Source organism: Alligator sinensis, unplaced genomic scaffold (assembly GCF_000455745.1).
Source record: "Alligator sinensis unplaced genomic scaffold, ASM45574v1 scaffold48_1, whole genome shotgun sequence".
Classification (NCBI taxonomy): Eukaryota; Metazoa; Chordata; order Crocodylia; family Alligatoridae; genus Alligator; species Alligator sinensis.
In genome coordinates this window covers 190,471-207,300 of record NW_005842541.1, presented here as the reverse complement: position 1 = coordinate 207,300, position 16,830 = coordinate 190,471, and the positions used below count along the sequence as shown (strand labels likewise).

General features: G+C 51.5%; 1 protein-coding gene across 1 annotated transcript in view; it reads right to left on the bottom strand.

The window, feature by feature from the left end:
• LOC102386112 (myomegalin-like) overlaps positions 1-16,830 on the bottom strand; it is a 113,256-nt gene that overhangs the window by 25,380 nt on the left and 71,046 nt on the right. The window contains 5 exon segments of the mRNA XM_025213595.1: positions 188-423; positions 1,030-1,546; positions 2,846-2,962; positions 3,462-3,654; positions 4,646-5,066. Coding sequence (XP_025069380.1) covers positions 188-423; positions 1,030-1,546; positions 2,846-2,962; positions 3,462-3,654; positions 4,646-5,066 — 1,484 coding nt within the window.

Below are 16,830 nucleotides of genomic sequence, written 5' to 3'. Positions count from 1 at the left end.
CCCCTTTCCCCTCCAGCAGGATCTACTCTGACCCATCAGCCTTATGTTAAGCCCCACAGCTGTGGCTATCCTGGAGGAACCCTCAGAAGCCCTTGACAGTGGTAGTGAGTTCCACTGGCTAACCACACCCTGTGCCTAAAGCCTTTCCCCATAGTGAGGCTGTGAGTAAACGGTGGTACCAACATACTGCTGCTCAGCTTGCTGCTCAGTCTCTCAGCCAACTGGTTGCCCTGTGCCAGGTGCTCCCGGAAGCTCTGGCCCATGTAGTAGTCGATGTCAGTGCCCCGCAGAAGCTCCTCAAAGGACTTGGTTGTATCCTTGAGGTGCTGGGTGAGGGTGTGACTCACTCCACGGCCCTCCCGCAGCTTCTGGCGCAGGTGAGAGAGCTCCCGGGCCTGGGCTTGGATCAGAGAATCATATTTCCTAGGGGAAAGGTTGGTGGGGATTAGTGGGATGGTGAGGCAATCTCTTCCCGGCCTGTCCTTCCTCAAGGCAAACCACGGGGACCTGGCTGCTCCTCCCAAGAGCAGGTGCCTGCATGTTCTTTCACACACAGTGAACACAAGCATGGCCAAGCTGAGGAAGAGATTCTGACTACCCTAGGGGGTGAGGTGAGACTACTCAGCCACCTGATGGTAGGGAACAGACTCCAAGAGCCCTATGCCCAAGGCAAAAGCACGGCATGGGATCCCTTCATAGAGATCCCTTTCGTAGGCAGATGGAGAACCCCAATAGTACCCACTACAGTGGACACAGCATATAGGTATGGGCAAAGGCCAGAGACAACAGGCCTGGAGGCGCTCTAGGAACCTAGCTGGTATTAGCCAGGCTAACTATATAGGGCTGTGCCCAGCCAGTGGAGTCACTTGGCAGTAGGGAGGTTGCCCATGTTAGGAAATGTAGGCACCATGACTTCCTGCTCCAGAGTCTCAGCTGTTGGAGATGGTATTGCTCCCTCAGAACCAATGCCATTCTCTTCACCTACACCTTCTCCACCTCTAGGCACCCCAGAATCCCCTGCTGCCTTACCCTGGCCAGACAGTGGATCTCAGCTCCTGAGGCAGCATCCCTCCTGGCTTGGGCTTGGGCAGCTGGGCTTCCAGTAGCGACACTCTCTGTACAAGGCGCTCAAGGTCCCAGCTAGCCTGAAGTGCTGGGGGGCAGAAGGCGCTGAAGCCATCAGACTGCCAGCCCTCATCCTCGTCAGTCGCACTGCGGGCAGGTGAGCCATCTGGTACACAGCCTGGCTTCAGCTTGTGGGGCCGTTCTGTGCCTGACGCATAGTCACTGGTAGCAGAGAAGGAGCGTCCACGGCGCTGCAGGCTCTGGATGACCTTGTTGGCGTTCTGCAGCTGTGCTCGCAAGTCCTGGATGTGCTGCTGGAGAACCGGGATGTCCTGCAGCTGGTCAAAGCCCAGGGTTTGTAGCTGACTCTTTAAGGGACCACCCAGAGGGGAATGGCTGACTGCAGATGCCAAGAGCTTGCACTGGGAACTCAGCTCCTCAGTCAGGCTGGCCTTGCTGAACACATCTGGCTCCTCACACTCTAGGGAAACAGAAGGGCATGGGTGAGGCCGCTGCTTGCTCAGCAAGCCTGCTGTGAGGGGTCTTACTCTGCTGCTGAGGGCTCAGGGCCACTGTTTGGCAGGGGGCTGCAATACCAGGACTCAAGGGGAGCAGTTTTAGCCTCAGCTCCTAGAGACCAGTGTTTCCCAACCCGTGGGTCATGGGTCGCAAGAATATATGAAAAGGTTATGAACAAAAACGGATTCTCCTTTAAAGGAGAAAAACATGGGAAACTGAGGCTTTTCCCTTGCAGGCTGGCAGAGTTCCAACCTGCAAGGGGCAGTTTGGGGCTGCTTGGGCCCCTCATGCCCCACACGCACACACCCTGCCCCACACACCCACCTCATGCTCCACACACTGGGGAGCTGGGGCCTAGGGGTGAGGGGCAGCAGGTCAGGAGTGAGGGGCACTGGGTCGGGACTGGCCATCAATGTTTACAAATGGGTCCTGGTACAAAAAAGGTTAAGAACCGCTCCTATAAGGGGAAAACTCAAATTCAGAGCTCTGTTAAGTACAAGCACTAGGAGGCAGACAAGGGAGATAATTTATCTCCCCCAGGTTGCTGTGGGCTGTGAGGGGAGCCCCAGGGCACAGTGAAACAGCTGGGAGGCTCTCCAGAGCACTGGAAACAAGCACGGTTAATGACACCATTAATGTATGAGGCGAACATAAACCTGGTTTTTGTAGGTCCCACAAAATTAATAGCCGATTTAAGAGCAAATGCTTGGCAACAACACAGTGAATATGTGCACCAGATCCAGGATACTTGGGGTGGGAGGAGGTTGGTCCCGTAGAGGGGGCAGTTGGCTGGGACTCTGGCTTCAATTCCTTCCTCTGCCACAGACTCTCTGGGTGACCTTGGGCAAGTCCTTTATTCCCCCTCCCCCAGCCTGTCCAGCTGCAAAATAGGAACAATTGCCCCTTCCTTTGTCCCAGCTTGCATCTGCCTTGTCCATTCGAGCTGATAGTTCTGGTGGGAGGGTGCATGAGCACCCAGCTCAATAGGACCCTTAGGCCCTGCCCCAATGATGGCAAAAAAACACTAGAAAGAATAGGGTGGGAAAGCCCAGGGCGTAGTGTGCCTGGCTGGGTTGTTTCCCCAAGGAGCCAGCTGTGCTGCAAAAGCCACTGGGAGCCCTAGCCACATGAGTCCCTGCAGATCAGAGAAGGGACCACACTGGCTTCTCGAGGATTTTGTTCTGCTTTAGCCCTGAGCACAACAGGCAGCCCCAGTACTGCTGTCTCACTGGGAGGCCAGGTCCTGGCCTACTCTCCCTACCAGGACTGGTGGTTTCCTCCCGGTCGGCCTCGGTTTCACTCCTCCCACACGTCTCGTAGCCCAGATCTTGGAGGTCCACTTGCACCTGCTTGCTGTCCTGCTGGACCAGAGGTTCACCTGCCATGGGAAAGAGCCTCTCCGTTAGCCTGGGCCCCCAAAGCACATTGCACCCATTGACCACAGGCAGGAGCCCAAGAAGCCTTTGCTGTCACCTGGGAACTGCCAACCCCTGCTGCTACAGGGACAGAGGGGAGCCCTCCATTGGGGAGCTACAGGCCGCAAGAGGCAGGCATACAGACATACACAGGATACAGAGCCTGGATCCCCAGCTAGGATTGGGCCCACAGGCATGGTCACAGGAAGCTAAAAACAGCAGGGCCCCAAATAGCACAGTTCTTTCTACTTGGCCCATATCAGGGCTCCACACATAGACCTGCTCCTCCCACATCCCACAGCTGGGATTTGGGATTACCCCTTCCCCAGTCCAGCCCACAGCCCTGGCCTCAGCCCAGCACAGAGACCCAGAGGCTAAGTATCTCCCATGTGGGCTGTGCACAGACCCCTGCACCCTCCCTCCCCCTGACCGTGGCTCATAGGGCACAAGACGCTGACTCACTGAGCAGGGTCCGGTACTGCTCCAGCTGCTCAGCCTGGGCCCGGACTGTGGCCTCCGACACCGCCAGCTTGTCCTGTAGCTCCTGGTAGTGCTGCCTGCCCTGAGCTGGCTGGGAGAGACGCTGCTGTGCTGACTGCCCAGAGCCAGACTCCCCCAACTGCGTCCAGAAGCTGCTCTGGAGATTGGCCTGTGCCTGGCGGGAAGGAAACATGCAGTCATGTGCAGCCGCCCCACACAGCTGGAACAAGAAGCGTGTGAGTCACTGCACCAAGCCCTGGCTGGCCCCTCCAGCCTCGCCCTGCCCAGCTACAGCTCTGGTGGAGCCCGGTCTGTCCCAAAGCAGTTCCCCTCTCCAAGGACAGCATTGCCCCACCCTAGCCCATCCCCTCTCCCTTGGGACTAGCTACCCAAAGCACATTGGACAGCCACAGCCAGACCTGGGAGAGCACAGGGCCAAGAGCTGCAGACCAGACTCAGGGGCACAACTGACCCAGAAATGGAGGGGGCAGCAGGCAGGGACAGAGCAAGCAAACAGGTCTATGTGGGAAGGGGTGTAGGCACAGCAGACCGACAGATGGGGAGGAGCGTGGACAGATCAGACACACAGACAAAGGAAGGAAGTGGTTGCAGGAGACACACAGACAAAGGAGGGAAAGGGAGTGGATGCAACTTGGATGGAGCGGGAAGGGGCCTGGATGCAGCAGAGAGACTGGGGGTGGAGGGAAGGGAGAGAAAGAGGTTTCCCCAGTGAAGTCAAATACACCAGAAAGATGCAGGCAGAGGCAAACCAGGGACAGGACAGGGGCAATGAATTGATCTCTGAGGGGAAGCAGGACTGAGAAGTCATCAGGGACGAGCCATGGGGCTGACCCCAATGGCCATCTTTTCCCTTGCCTCTGGCTGGCTAGAGGAGGCCTCAGACTCCCATCTCCCCTCTCCCCAGTTCACAGCTACACGGGGTGAGCTCCACCCCACTTCTCCAGCAAGTGGAGCCTGCCCCATGCGGGCCAGGGCAAGACACAGCAAGGGGCTGCTCCTTACCCCCTCCAACACCAAGCCAAAGGTGTTTAGATTCATAGATTGTAGAGTCGGAAGGGACCACAATGGATCATCGTGTCCGACCCCCTGCCCCTGGCAGGACAGAGGACCAAGGTCAGATGACCCCAGCCAGGTGACTATCTTACCTGGCTTCCTTCTGTGGGAGCTCGCGGTGGGCCACAAGCCAGATCTGGCGACTGAGGGCAGGGTCTCTTGGCTGCATCCTCGTGGGGCTGCCCCTCCACAGCAGGACGTTTTGCCGGGGCCGTCCCCACCTCCACATGGAGCCGCTCAACCACCTCCCTGGCCATGCCGGCCGTGACCTGGGGGCCAAGTCCACTCTTGTCCTCTCGGCTGTGCAGCGCCAGCTGCTCCTTGAGGAGGGCGATGATGGTCTCCGCATTGCGTAGTTTCCGCTGCAGCCGCCTGAGCTCGGGCTTCGGGGCCTCGCCTGCCCCTGTCTCAGCCTTCTCCTCCTCGCGCTCCCCATACTCCGCCGACGACGTCGCCTCCCCCATCTGCTCCTTCAGCTCCGCGTTCTCCAGGCACAGGCTGAGCATGGCTTTCCTGTGAGGGGCATGGGCCCCGCCGTCAGGGGGTTACAGTCTCACCACCACGTGCCCTTCCCTCCCACCCCACAGACCCCCTGTTCCATGAGGACTGAAGAAATATGTTCTCCGGGGATCCAGGGCAGTAAAGGAGCTGCGCCTCTCCTTCCTGGCACCTGCACTCACCCAAGGGGCTGGCAGGACTGTTTCTGACCCTTCCATCTATACAAACTGGCACCACAAAGGGCACCCTCCTGGCCTGCTCTTGCCCCTGCTCATGGTCTTACTCCAGGTTCCCCTTGCCCACACACACACACCGTGCCTCCCTGACCTGTCCACACTTCTTTTCCACTCATTAGATTTTCAACAAGCACTGTGATGCTTTCTCTCCCTCTGGCCCTCCCATGTGAGAAGAGCTCTGTGCAACCTTCATTGGCCTTCCAGTGCCTCTTAGCACCACCTTTCATTGTGATCCTTATGGAAAAATATGGGGGAGGACCCTGGGTGCAGAGACTGTTATCCTAAGCAGTGCTGTCTCATGGTTTTCTCACCAGCTCCCCTTAGCCTTTTTCAACTCATTGTCTCTTGTTTTATGTCTAGAATTTAAGCTTCTTGGGCTAGGTCCCATCATTTTCTTGTGTATGTCCAGTATCCTGGAGCCCTGGCCCTGACTGGGGCTGCATAACATGGGGCAAACCTTGGCGTCAAGGCCAGGGACTCAGGAAATTCAAACCCTCTCATCTCCCCAGTGAGGTATGTGGGGACACTGGCCCCTGCACAGACTTCCATTCTCCACACACCAACAGTATGGCAGGCTCCTAGCCCTTGGGCCTTAGGAGAGGGTTCTGGCAAGGAAGATTCTGGCTGATGGCTAGAAAATGATATTCAGAGGTTTGCTTTTGGGATTGGCTCATAGGTAATATATGTATGCATTAGAATAATGGTTATAGCAGCAAGAGTTAATTGATTTCTAAAAACCTGTTTCCTTACACAGTTCTCATAACCTTCAAAAGCAGACAGGGTGCCTAACCCAGGCAGGCAAACAGCAAGGCCACCATATACACATCCTGGGTAACTGAAAACATCCACATTTTATTTTCATAATAGAGATAGGCCTGGCTTCAGGACCGCAGTACCTGCTTGCAAAAAGCCTTAAGCTTTCCGGTTTTGGGGGAACAGACCAAATTAGGAGGACACTAGTAATGCCCCAAATTAGGATGTGGGCACGTGATAGGTTTATGAAAATGGGATTTTGGCTGACAATACAGGACGTGGACAGTATGACGACCGCAGGATGACTAATTAACAATGCCCAAAAATGAAGAGCCATTGGAGAAGAAAGAATACAAAAGGAAGAGTTTTCTAAACAGCAAGGGGACAATTGGCGGCTCCCAACCTCCAAGGTTGCTGATGTCAGACACTCAAGCAAAGAAACTCAAGGTTTGCTGATACAGAGTGAACCTCTCTAAAGGGGTCAGCCAAGACTCGTAGTGGAGTAAGGCTGTGGAACTGCTGGTGGAGACCTGTTGGCAAGGTAAAACTGTGTAGTAGTTTCAACCAGGATATTAACCTAAGTAACTATGTCTGCGTTAAAATCTTTTGTGCAGGAGGCTGGTTATGAGCAGCTGTGGTCCTCTGACAAGCTTAAAGGTCGGAGTGCATGGAGCGAGCTGCAGTCAGCTTGGGATATGCCTGATAGTGTAAAGCCCAAACTTGATACGAGCAAGCATAAAGGAGCTGCGCTGTATGGGCTTTTACTACTGCGCAAATCTTTGCATGAAGAGGTATCCAGGCTGCAGAGAGAATTGGCTGAGGAGAAGAGTGTTAATGCCACACTGAGTAAGGATGTGTAGAGGTGGCAGGTGCAGGCTCAATCTATGGTAAGTCAGACTCTGGATAAGGTGGTGGAGGTTCAGGCTGCTATGAGAAAAGTAGATGAAAAGGATCTGGAATGTCACTAGCTAAAAGAGGTGGTGCAGGCTTGGAAGGCCAGAACAGAGCAAGGGATATGACAGGTCCTTAAGGAGACAGCTCAGGAAAAGGTGAGCTACCTGAAGTGCTACCAGGAAATAGGGAAACTCAGGAAGCAGTTGTTGGGAGCTCAGGGAATTGTGGCTACTGTAAAGATTCCCTGAAGATGATCCTGAGCTGTTTCCCCCACCCTATGATCTCTCCTCCTTAGGGTATTGGGACAACCTTGGTCTAGACAGTGACTTGTGCAGTGATGCCAAGTGTGGGGTATGGAGAAATATGGCTGACCTGTACAGGGATGTGTTGATGGTGTACTTCCCAGACAAAAGCTTGCTAGCTATGTTCCCAATAGAACACCAGTTAACAGATGCTTGCAATCTTGTGTCCAAGATTTTTGGGAAGTTAAGGCAGGAAGAAAGGTTGCAGCCATTGCAGGTGGCCATGGTAGAGGTCGGCAGGGAACATTTCCAGGGAGATGGCTGGATGACCCCAAAAGGCTGGGAGTGTGGAGGCAGTTGTTGAAGTATGAGAATAGGGATAATATTGATGGAAAACCGATCGCAGAGTTATTGCGCAGGCTGGCAGTTCACAGGGACAAGAAGAAGAAGGGAGGGGAAGAGGAAGTGAAAAACCCTGTCCTGGGGTTTTCCAATAGGGGTGCCCCATTGTTCCAGTCTCATTCTCTGAAATTGTGGCGCCTGTCAAAATAGATCAGTGAGGATGGCCAGTGGTTACAGTCTGGTGGGAAGACAACAACGGGGCTACAGGGACTCAGCCAGTGCTAGTGGATACAGGTGCCTCTGTGTCACTTTTGAATTTGAAATTTGAAACATCAACGCAACTGCTGAATGCAGGATGTTGGAAGGCTTTAATGGGAAGATGAGTATGACCCCCCTGACAGGTCAAATTGAATTTGGAATTGCTCTAGCAGAATTGAGTAGGGCAGGGATCCTAGGTATTGCTACACTACAGTTGTCTCTGAGAATAGACTTGGTTAACTGAGAGCTTAGGCAAGTGGAAAGCCCTGATTCTGGTGCAGGAGTAGTGACTGAAGCAGTGCATCGGTGTGCTGCCCTGAAGGCAGTTGAGCCTCTGGCACTTCCAGAGGACTGGAGTCTTGCTGTACAGGATCTAGCGCAGCAGGTCCAGTCAGTCTGGGCACAGAGTAAGAGTGAGAGTAGTAAGATTCAGGCATTGGAAAAGGTAGAAGGAGGGGATCCAGCTCCTCAGCAGCAGTACAGGTTCCCAGAGGAAGCAGTCAGTGATATCAGGAAAGTCACTGATGATCTGGTGGAGCAAGGAGTGCTGGTTGAAAGGCTGAGCAGAAATAATAGTCCCACCTGGCCAGTGTGGAAAAGTGATGGGAAAATCTGGTGGCTGACAGTGGACTATCAGGTTCTCAATAAGGTGATACCACCCTGAGTACCTGTGGCAGCCAAGTACCCAGAGATTATAGTATCTATCAGTGAAGGAGCAAGGTGGTTCTCAGTGCTGGACTTGTCTAATGTGTCCTTTGCAAACACTCTGCACCCTGATTGTTAGTATAGGTTTGCTTTCACTTTTCAAGCTACACAGTATACCTTCACTCAGGTTCCACAGGGATTCCATAATTCCCCTGCCATATGCCATCATCATGTGGTTAAGATGTGGACAAGGTTGACAGATGGGGACCAGAGGTATGTGTTGTCCGACATAGATGATATTCTGGTGCTTGGTAGGAAGAGGCAGGAGTGCTTGGACCATACCGAGAGAGTGCTACTGATTATCCAAGAGACAGGGTTCAAGGTAAACCCCAGGAAGGCACAGCTAGTTACAACCTCCTGTAAATACCTGGGGATACAGCTAGGGGAAGAAGGACAGTTCCCTGACCAAGATAAGGTCACGCTAATTGTACAATTGCCAAGACCCATGGATATTACCACTCTGAGAACTTTTCTAGGCTCGACTGGTCTTTCCAGAGAATTAATTGAGGATTATGCCTCACAGGTGGAGCCATAGTATCGTCTGCTTCAAAAGGGGGAACCTTGGAGCTGGGGACCAGAGCAGGGCTCGGCAGTAGCAGCACTGAAGGAGGTACTGGCCCTAGCCCCAGCTCTGGCATACCCTCGATATGGCCACCCGTTTGTGCTCCAGTTGGGATCAACCTCCCGAGGCAAAGGAGCAGTCCTGATGCAAGATCATGGTACAGGTTTGTGACCAGTGGCATATGCCTCCAGGGTCCTCATCCTGGTGGAACAGGAGTGCTCCTGTGAGAGAGAAGTTCTCGTCCTGGTGTGGGCACTCCAGCATTGGATAAACTTAGTAAATGGGAGGACACAAACCTGGTGATGTTCAATACCGATACATGTAAGGTACTCCACCTTGGGGAAAAAAACTCCGCAGCATACTTACAGGCTTGGCAGTGTTACGCTTGCTAGCACCACTGCTGAAAGAGACTTGGGGGTCATGATTGACCACAAGATGAACATGAACCACCAATGCGATGTCACAGCTGGTAAAGCAAACAAAACCCTGGCTTGCATCTATAGATGCTTCTCAAGTAAATCTCAGGATTTCATCCTTCTACTGTACTTGGCCTTGGTGAAGCCACAGCTGGAGTACTGCATCCAGTGCTGGGCTCTACAATTCAAGAAGGATGTGGAGAAGCTTGAGAGAGTCCAGAGGAGATCCACGCGCATGATCAGAGGGCAAGAGAACAGGCCTTATGAAGAGAGGCTGAGAGCCACGGGACACTTCAGTCTGGAAAAGTGCAGGCTCAGGGGCGACCTGGTGGCTGCTTATAAGTACATAAGGGGTGTACATCAGGATATGGGAGGACATCTGTTCACCACAGCACCCCAAGGAAAAACAAGGACTAACGTTCATAAACTCCTACAAGACCATTTTAGGCTGGACATAAGAAAAAATTTCTTTACAGTTTGAGCCCCCAAGACCTGGAATAGACTCCCTCCAGAAGTGGTGCAGGCACCTACTCTGGACTCATTCAAGAAACATTTGGATGTTTATCTTGCTGGGATCCTTTGACCCTAGCTGACTTCCTGCCCCTGGGGCAGGGGGCTGGACTTGATGATCTTCGAGGTCCCTTCCGGCCCTAATGTCTATTGGGAGTATTTGGTTGGGATGCCCCCAGTGGTTCTTAAGACAACACATGCACTGGTGAAGTATGTGTTGTCTGGAAAGGCAAATGAGGAGTGAGTGTCATTCCCCCCAGTTGATTATGTGGACTTCAGCACTACTGAATCACAATGTGCAGGTGGAGAAAGCACCCAGTCTGTTCCCTGCGCTATATGCCTTGGTCATAGAGGGAGCTCAACACCTGTGCTCCCTCCCATAGCAATATAGGCCTGACAAGTTTCCTTTCAGGGTCATACCTCTCGAGAAAATGGATTGAGAGCAACAGCAGTTGTGGGCTATTGATGGGTCAAGTTATTATGAAGGAAGGGAACCACAGACTGGATTTGCGGTGGTACTAGTGCCACCTCCTGGTCAAGATGCACAACCTATTCAGGTTACAATAGGGAAATATAAGCCACATTTGGCGCAGGCAGCTGAAGTTGTTGCGGTGGCACAGGCCCTGGAGTTATCAGCAATTGAGTGGTAATTATCTGATTCAGATTGGGTTATCAGAGCTCTGTCAGATTGGTTGCCAGTCTGAGAAAAGAGGAATGAAAACAGTAGGTGGTAACCCTGTGATGCATGCAGAGGTACTGAGGTACAACTGGGGAACAGCCCAGCGATGGGAAAAGTAAAGGCAAATGCAAGAGAGGGGCTGTATGTCGAGTGGAATCAGATAGTGGATGCAGAAGCAAAGAGAGACGCAGTCGAAGGCCAACTGTGGAAGCCAGAGAACCCAGAAATGGCAAGGGCCAATCCTGTAGCCCCTGTTAAACAAAAGGTGCTCCCTGACACAGATTTAATAAGTCTGCAGCAAGCAGCTCCCTCTATCATAGAGCTGGTGCAGCGAACAGAATCCTGAGGCTAGAAGGTCTGGAAAAACCCAGATGGGCTCATCGTGGCCCAGAAGGAGAATGGTGAAGAGGCTACTGTATGGGTGGTCCCTGCAGGGATCCGGGATGAACTGATCCTGACCGGTAGACAACCAAGGACACCCAGGGATTGATAAAACACTGACATGGGCACAGGCAGCAGGCTGGTGGCCCAAGATGCAAGAGGATGTGGAGCAGTGTGTTAACAACTGCCTTCCCTGCGTTGCTTACAGTCCAGACACCGAGATTGTTAAGGGTCCTCTGGGTCATCAGCGGATTGAAGGCCCATGGAACAAACTTTACATCGACCTGCCCACAGCAAAAGAGGGTTCAAGTATTGTTTACTGGTAGTAGATCACTTCACCAAATGGACCGAGGCTGTGCCAACTCGGAGGAACGATGCTCGGACAGGTCCTGATGGAGCACGTGTTTAGCAGGTTTGATTTACCTAAAGCAATTGACTCTGATCAGGGACCTAGCTTTGTGGGGGAAATTATAAAACGGGTGTGCCAGGCCCTAGGCATAAAGCAGAAAGTGCATCTCCCAGGTCATCCTCAGAGTTCTGGGTTGGTAGAAAGAACCAACAGAACCCTAAAATTGATGTTGAAGGAAGTCATACAGCAGCAAGGAGAAGACTGGGATGAAGCACTACCCCTTGTCTTAATGGTTATCCACAGTACTCTAGCCTCTCACAAGATTATTCCACATGAAGCAATGACAGGACATATGATGCTCCTCCCTAAACACTGGTGGCTAGGAGGGGACTCTCCAAATGGGCTGCAACCCAGGGTGCTTGCAAATCAATGGTTTCAGAAGCTGCTTCACACCATTTCTGAAACACAGAAACAAGTAGCTGTGGCGCTGAGTGCGAACACTGAAAAGATGGATCAGTACTTGGGACTGGTCTTATACCCTCAGGAGTGGCAAGTAGGAGATAAAGTAATGTACAGGGCCACCACTCAGACTGGTGGAAAGCTAGCACCTGTCTGGAATGGGCCGGTTCAGATTATAAATAAAGCCAGCCCTATGGTATATCAGGTGGAACTTGCTGAAGACAAGGAGTGTTTTCAGAAATGCCCCCATGAATCACAACTAAAAAGGTGGAAAAGTGACTAATTAACAAGGGGCTCAGGCCCTTCTCTGTGTTTTGTCTTGCAGAAAGTGGAGCATCGCCTCCTGGGCCTCCAAGAGAGTTTGGCCATACCAAAGACCGTTCATTTTTCTTTCTTTTTGTTTTGCTTTATTTGTGCTAGAGATGTATTCTAAGCTTTTTATAGTAGGAATAGTAATGCAATGTAGCTTTATTAATTCCTATAATTTGTATAAAGATTTGGAACAAGGAGCAGAATGGTGGCATCCTAATGGAGATCAAGCCTGCTGTTTACAAATCACATACTGCAGATCTAATAGCATTCAAACCACAAAGTGATTAAGCCCTGAACTACTCCCATCAGATGATGTGGAAGGGCTGACCGAACAAGATTTGCAGGGGTCCCCTGATCAACATTGTCTATATATAAGGAGAGCCCAATGGGAAAAAGACCAAAGGTTCAAGTTACCCGCTAACCACATGTTTTGGGTCACATCACAGTATCAATGGAATTCACCCAGGCAGTAACCAAGCTCATATGGGGATATGGGGAACCACAAGATGAGGTGAGCTATTTCAGACCAGATGCAAAAGTGCCACCGAAGGGGTGGAGACAGAGACAGATGTCACCCCCTGACAGGGTGGCTATGGGGCGGGGAAATGGAGTGACTTCGCCATGGCTGCAGATGCTAATTAACAGTTTCATAGTAGGTAGGGTCGGAAAGGACCTGAGCAGATCATAAAGTCTCCCCCCCCTGCCATGACAGGAAAGAATGCTGGGGTCAAACGACCCCAGCCAGGTGATTATCCAGCCTCCTTTTGAAGACCCCCAGGGTAGGAATGAGCACCACTTCCCTTGGAAGTTGGTTCCAGATCCTAGCTGCCCTGACTGTGAAGTAGCACCTCCTGATATCTAGCCTGAATCTACTCTCAGTCAACTTATCGCCATTATTCCTCATTACTCTCAGTAGTGCTCGGGGGAACAGGGACTGTCTCATTGCCTGCTGGTCCCCCTTGGCCAGTTTGTAGATGGCCACCAGATCCCCTCTCAGCCTTCTCTTGTGGAGGCTGAACAGGTTCAGGTCCTGTAGCCTCTGCTCGTAGGGCCTGCCTTGCTGCCCCCTGATCATGTGGATGGCCCTCCTCTGGACCCTCTCCATGCTATCCACATCCCTCCTGAAGTGCAGCGCCCAGAAATGGATGCAGTACTCCAACTGCGGCCTGACCAGTGTCGCATAGAGGGGGAGGATCACCTCCTTGGACCTGTTCGTGATGCATCTGATGACAAGGTGCGGTTGGCCTTCCTGACCGCGTCCCCGCACTGTCGGCCCATGTTCATCTTGGAATCAATAATGACACCAAGATCCTTTTCTGCATCTGCACTGACAAGAAGGGAGCTCCCCAGCGTGTAGGTCTGCTGCTGGTTCTTTCTCCCCAGGTGCAGCACCTTGCACTTGTCAGTGTTGAAACGCATCCTGTTCTCACCTGCCCACCCCTGTAACCTGTCTAGGTCCAATTGCAGCCTATTCCTCCCTTCTAGTGTGCCCACATCCCCCCACCTCTTAGTGTCATCCACGAATGTGAACAAGGTGCTTTTCACCCCCTCGTCCAAGTCGCTGATGAAGATATTGAACAGTGCGGGCCTGAGGACTGAGCCCTGGGGGACCCCACTGCCCACATCCCTCTGGGTCAAAAAAGACCCATCCACCACCACTCTCTGGGTGCGGCCCTCCAGCCAATTTGTGACCCATCTGACTGTGTAGGCATCAACGCCACAGTCACCTAATTTTTTAATGAGAATGGGGTGAGAGACAGTGTCAAAGGCCTCCCTAAAGTCCAGAAAGACTACATCCACTGTGACACCTGCATCCAAGGATTTTGTGACCTGGTCATAGAAGGCCACCAGGTTGGTCTGACAGGACCTGCCTTGAATGAACCCATGTTGGTTGCCCCTAAGCATGATCTCCCCTGCTGGTTCCTCACAGATGTGCTCCTGGATAATTTTCACAAAGAGCTTCCCCAGGATCAAGGTAAGACTAACAGGCCTGTAGTTTCCTGGGTTCTCCTTTTGAAAATGGGGACCACATTGGCCCTTTTCCAGTCCTCTGACACCTCGCCAGAGCACCATGAGTGTTCGTAAAGGTGTGCCAGGGGTCCCGCAACGACCCCTGCTAATTCCCTCAGCACTCTGGGGAACATCACCTATCCTTCCCAGTTCCATGTTGCTCATCCCTGCCACCATGAGGGAAGGTAGGGTGGGATGTTACCCCATGGCAACCAGAAGGAAATAGAGTATTCTCTGTGTGGATAAACATAAATGTGAGTTGGGGTCAGGCACCCCCAATCCTGGATATTCCAATGGGAAGGCATGTTTTTAATGTTAGGGCCAGAGAAAGCACAGTTGCCCAGATGAATGTGACACTAATCCTTACCTTGCAAAATTCAGGTACCTGGGAGCTATATGCATTGAATTGTAGTGGAGAAGGATCTAAGCTGCAGATTGATGTTATGGTCAAGGGCACCTCTGAGTGGCATCCAACTGGCATGGTGGTAGTAAAAGAAGATCTGCCCGTTAAGATGTTGTTAAATGTCTCAAGAAATCAATGGGAGGTCATAGTGAATTTGACCCTGGTCAATGACAGTAAAATCTATCCAAAATGTGCTGCATGCTACATCCCTTTTTGCAGGGACGGAGGGCCTGGGCCTCATTTATAAATCAGTCCCACTGAGCTCGGCCTCAGCTGTCAATATTGTCTTGGGTGCAGCAGGCACAGGAAGGGAACTTTTAAATACCATTTATCAGGAGATTTTAGTCAATAAACTTGGCTCATTGGGAACTACCCTACAGCATTTAAATGTGCCTCTTCAGGACAGCCTAGAAGTAACCAGTAGGGTACAGCTAAATTTGGCTTATGCCATGCAAGCATTCAAACATGCCCAAGGGGAAGATGTGATGACACTGACTGATACCCTGCTAGCCTTACAGTGAGATGTATCTGAAACCATTGTGTGTGTCCAGGCTCAACTCTGGTCACTGGGAATTGTGAAAAGCACTGTAGAGCAAGAAGAAAATTGGCATTTTCAGTGGAATTGAAAAGACAAATTGGCATTAAAACTGGACAACCAGAGTGGCTTCAACCTTATAACCAGTTGGTAGAATTTGAATTTGATCCTACCACCATGATGGTTAGAATGCAGATTGATGCTATTAGTAATGCTGAAGAACTGATGTATCCTATATTTGTGTTGGGAGCTCATATCCATGAAAGTGTGGTTGTTCCCCCAAACGAATAGGCATCGGGCTAGAAAAACACCCTTAGGACATGAGGCCATCTCAGCGTCCATGTGTGAACGGAGAACAGGCCTTGGATTTTTGTGTCATGAAGACATGCTTTAAGCAAAAACATTACGCTTAAAGCCAGATACTTACCAATATATCATAGAGGGGGAAGTTACAATAAATCTGTAGTCATAGACGAGGGCAATGGATGTGTATGTATCCGCACTTGGTGTGCATCTCTCATGGTAAATGTTTCATAATTATTAGGGTCAGAAGGGACCTATTAGATCATCGAGTCTGACCCCCTGCCCTGGGCAGGAAAGAGCACTGGGGTCAGATGACCCCAGCCAGGTGTCTGTCCAATCTCCTTTTGAATATTTTCAAGGAAGGTGACAACACCACCTCCCTTGGAAGCCTATTCCATATTTTGGTGATCCTCACTGTAAAGAACTTTTTCCTGATGTCCAGCCTGAATTTGCTCTCTTTTAACTTGTGTCCATTGTTTCTAGTTACGCCGACTGTCGCCCTGGTAAACATCATATCCCCCACTTCCCGCCGATGAGTTTGTAGGCAGCCACAAGATCACCTCTCAGCCTCCTCTTGTGGAGGCTAAAGAGGTTCAGGACTCCCAGTCAGTCCACTTAGGGTTTTTTCTGGAGGCCTTTAACCAGATGGGTGGCCCTCCTCTGAACCCTCTCCAGGCCATCCACATCCCTCCTAAAGTGCAGCGACCAAAACTGGACGCAGTACTCCAGCTGCGGCCTGACCAATGCCACATAGAGGGGAAGTATCACCTCCCTAGACCTGTTTGTGATGCACCTACTTATACAAGAGAGTGTGGTTAGCTTTATTTATTACATCATCACACTGGTGACTCATGTTCATTTTGGGGTCAATTATTACTCTGAAGTCCCTTTCCGCGGTTGTGCTGCTTAGAATGGTCCCTCCCAGACTATAGAAGTGCTGATGATTCTTCCTCCCCAGATACAACACCTGTTAAACCTTATCCTTGTTAAACTTCATCCTATTTGTCACGACCCAGTGATTTTTGTGCCTCGGCACTATGGAATTTCCTGGCCACATGAGAGCTCCTTTGCATGGCAGAGTGTTCTGCTGCAATTGAGAACCCGCGTGCAGGAGAGTTCCCGCCAATTTGCAGTTTCCTTTGCAGGATGCATTTCTTCTTTGCAGCACAGAAATGCACGGTGCAAAGAGTTTCCGCTATTCAGATGCAAATTTGTGCCCCGCTATTGGCCAGTGTTAAATTATTCACACAAGGCAACTAGTAATTGGCTCGCTGGCCGTTTAAAATTCCGCGTGACTTCCGCCCAAGTCGAAGAGCTTTGAGCATGCTGCAGAGTGTCTCTGAAGTTATCTGACTTGCGGCTGCCGATCGATAGACTGATCACCTATCGATCTTTCTTCCCGTCACCGAGCGCAACCCCGACGTACCCCT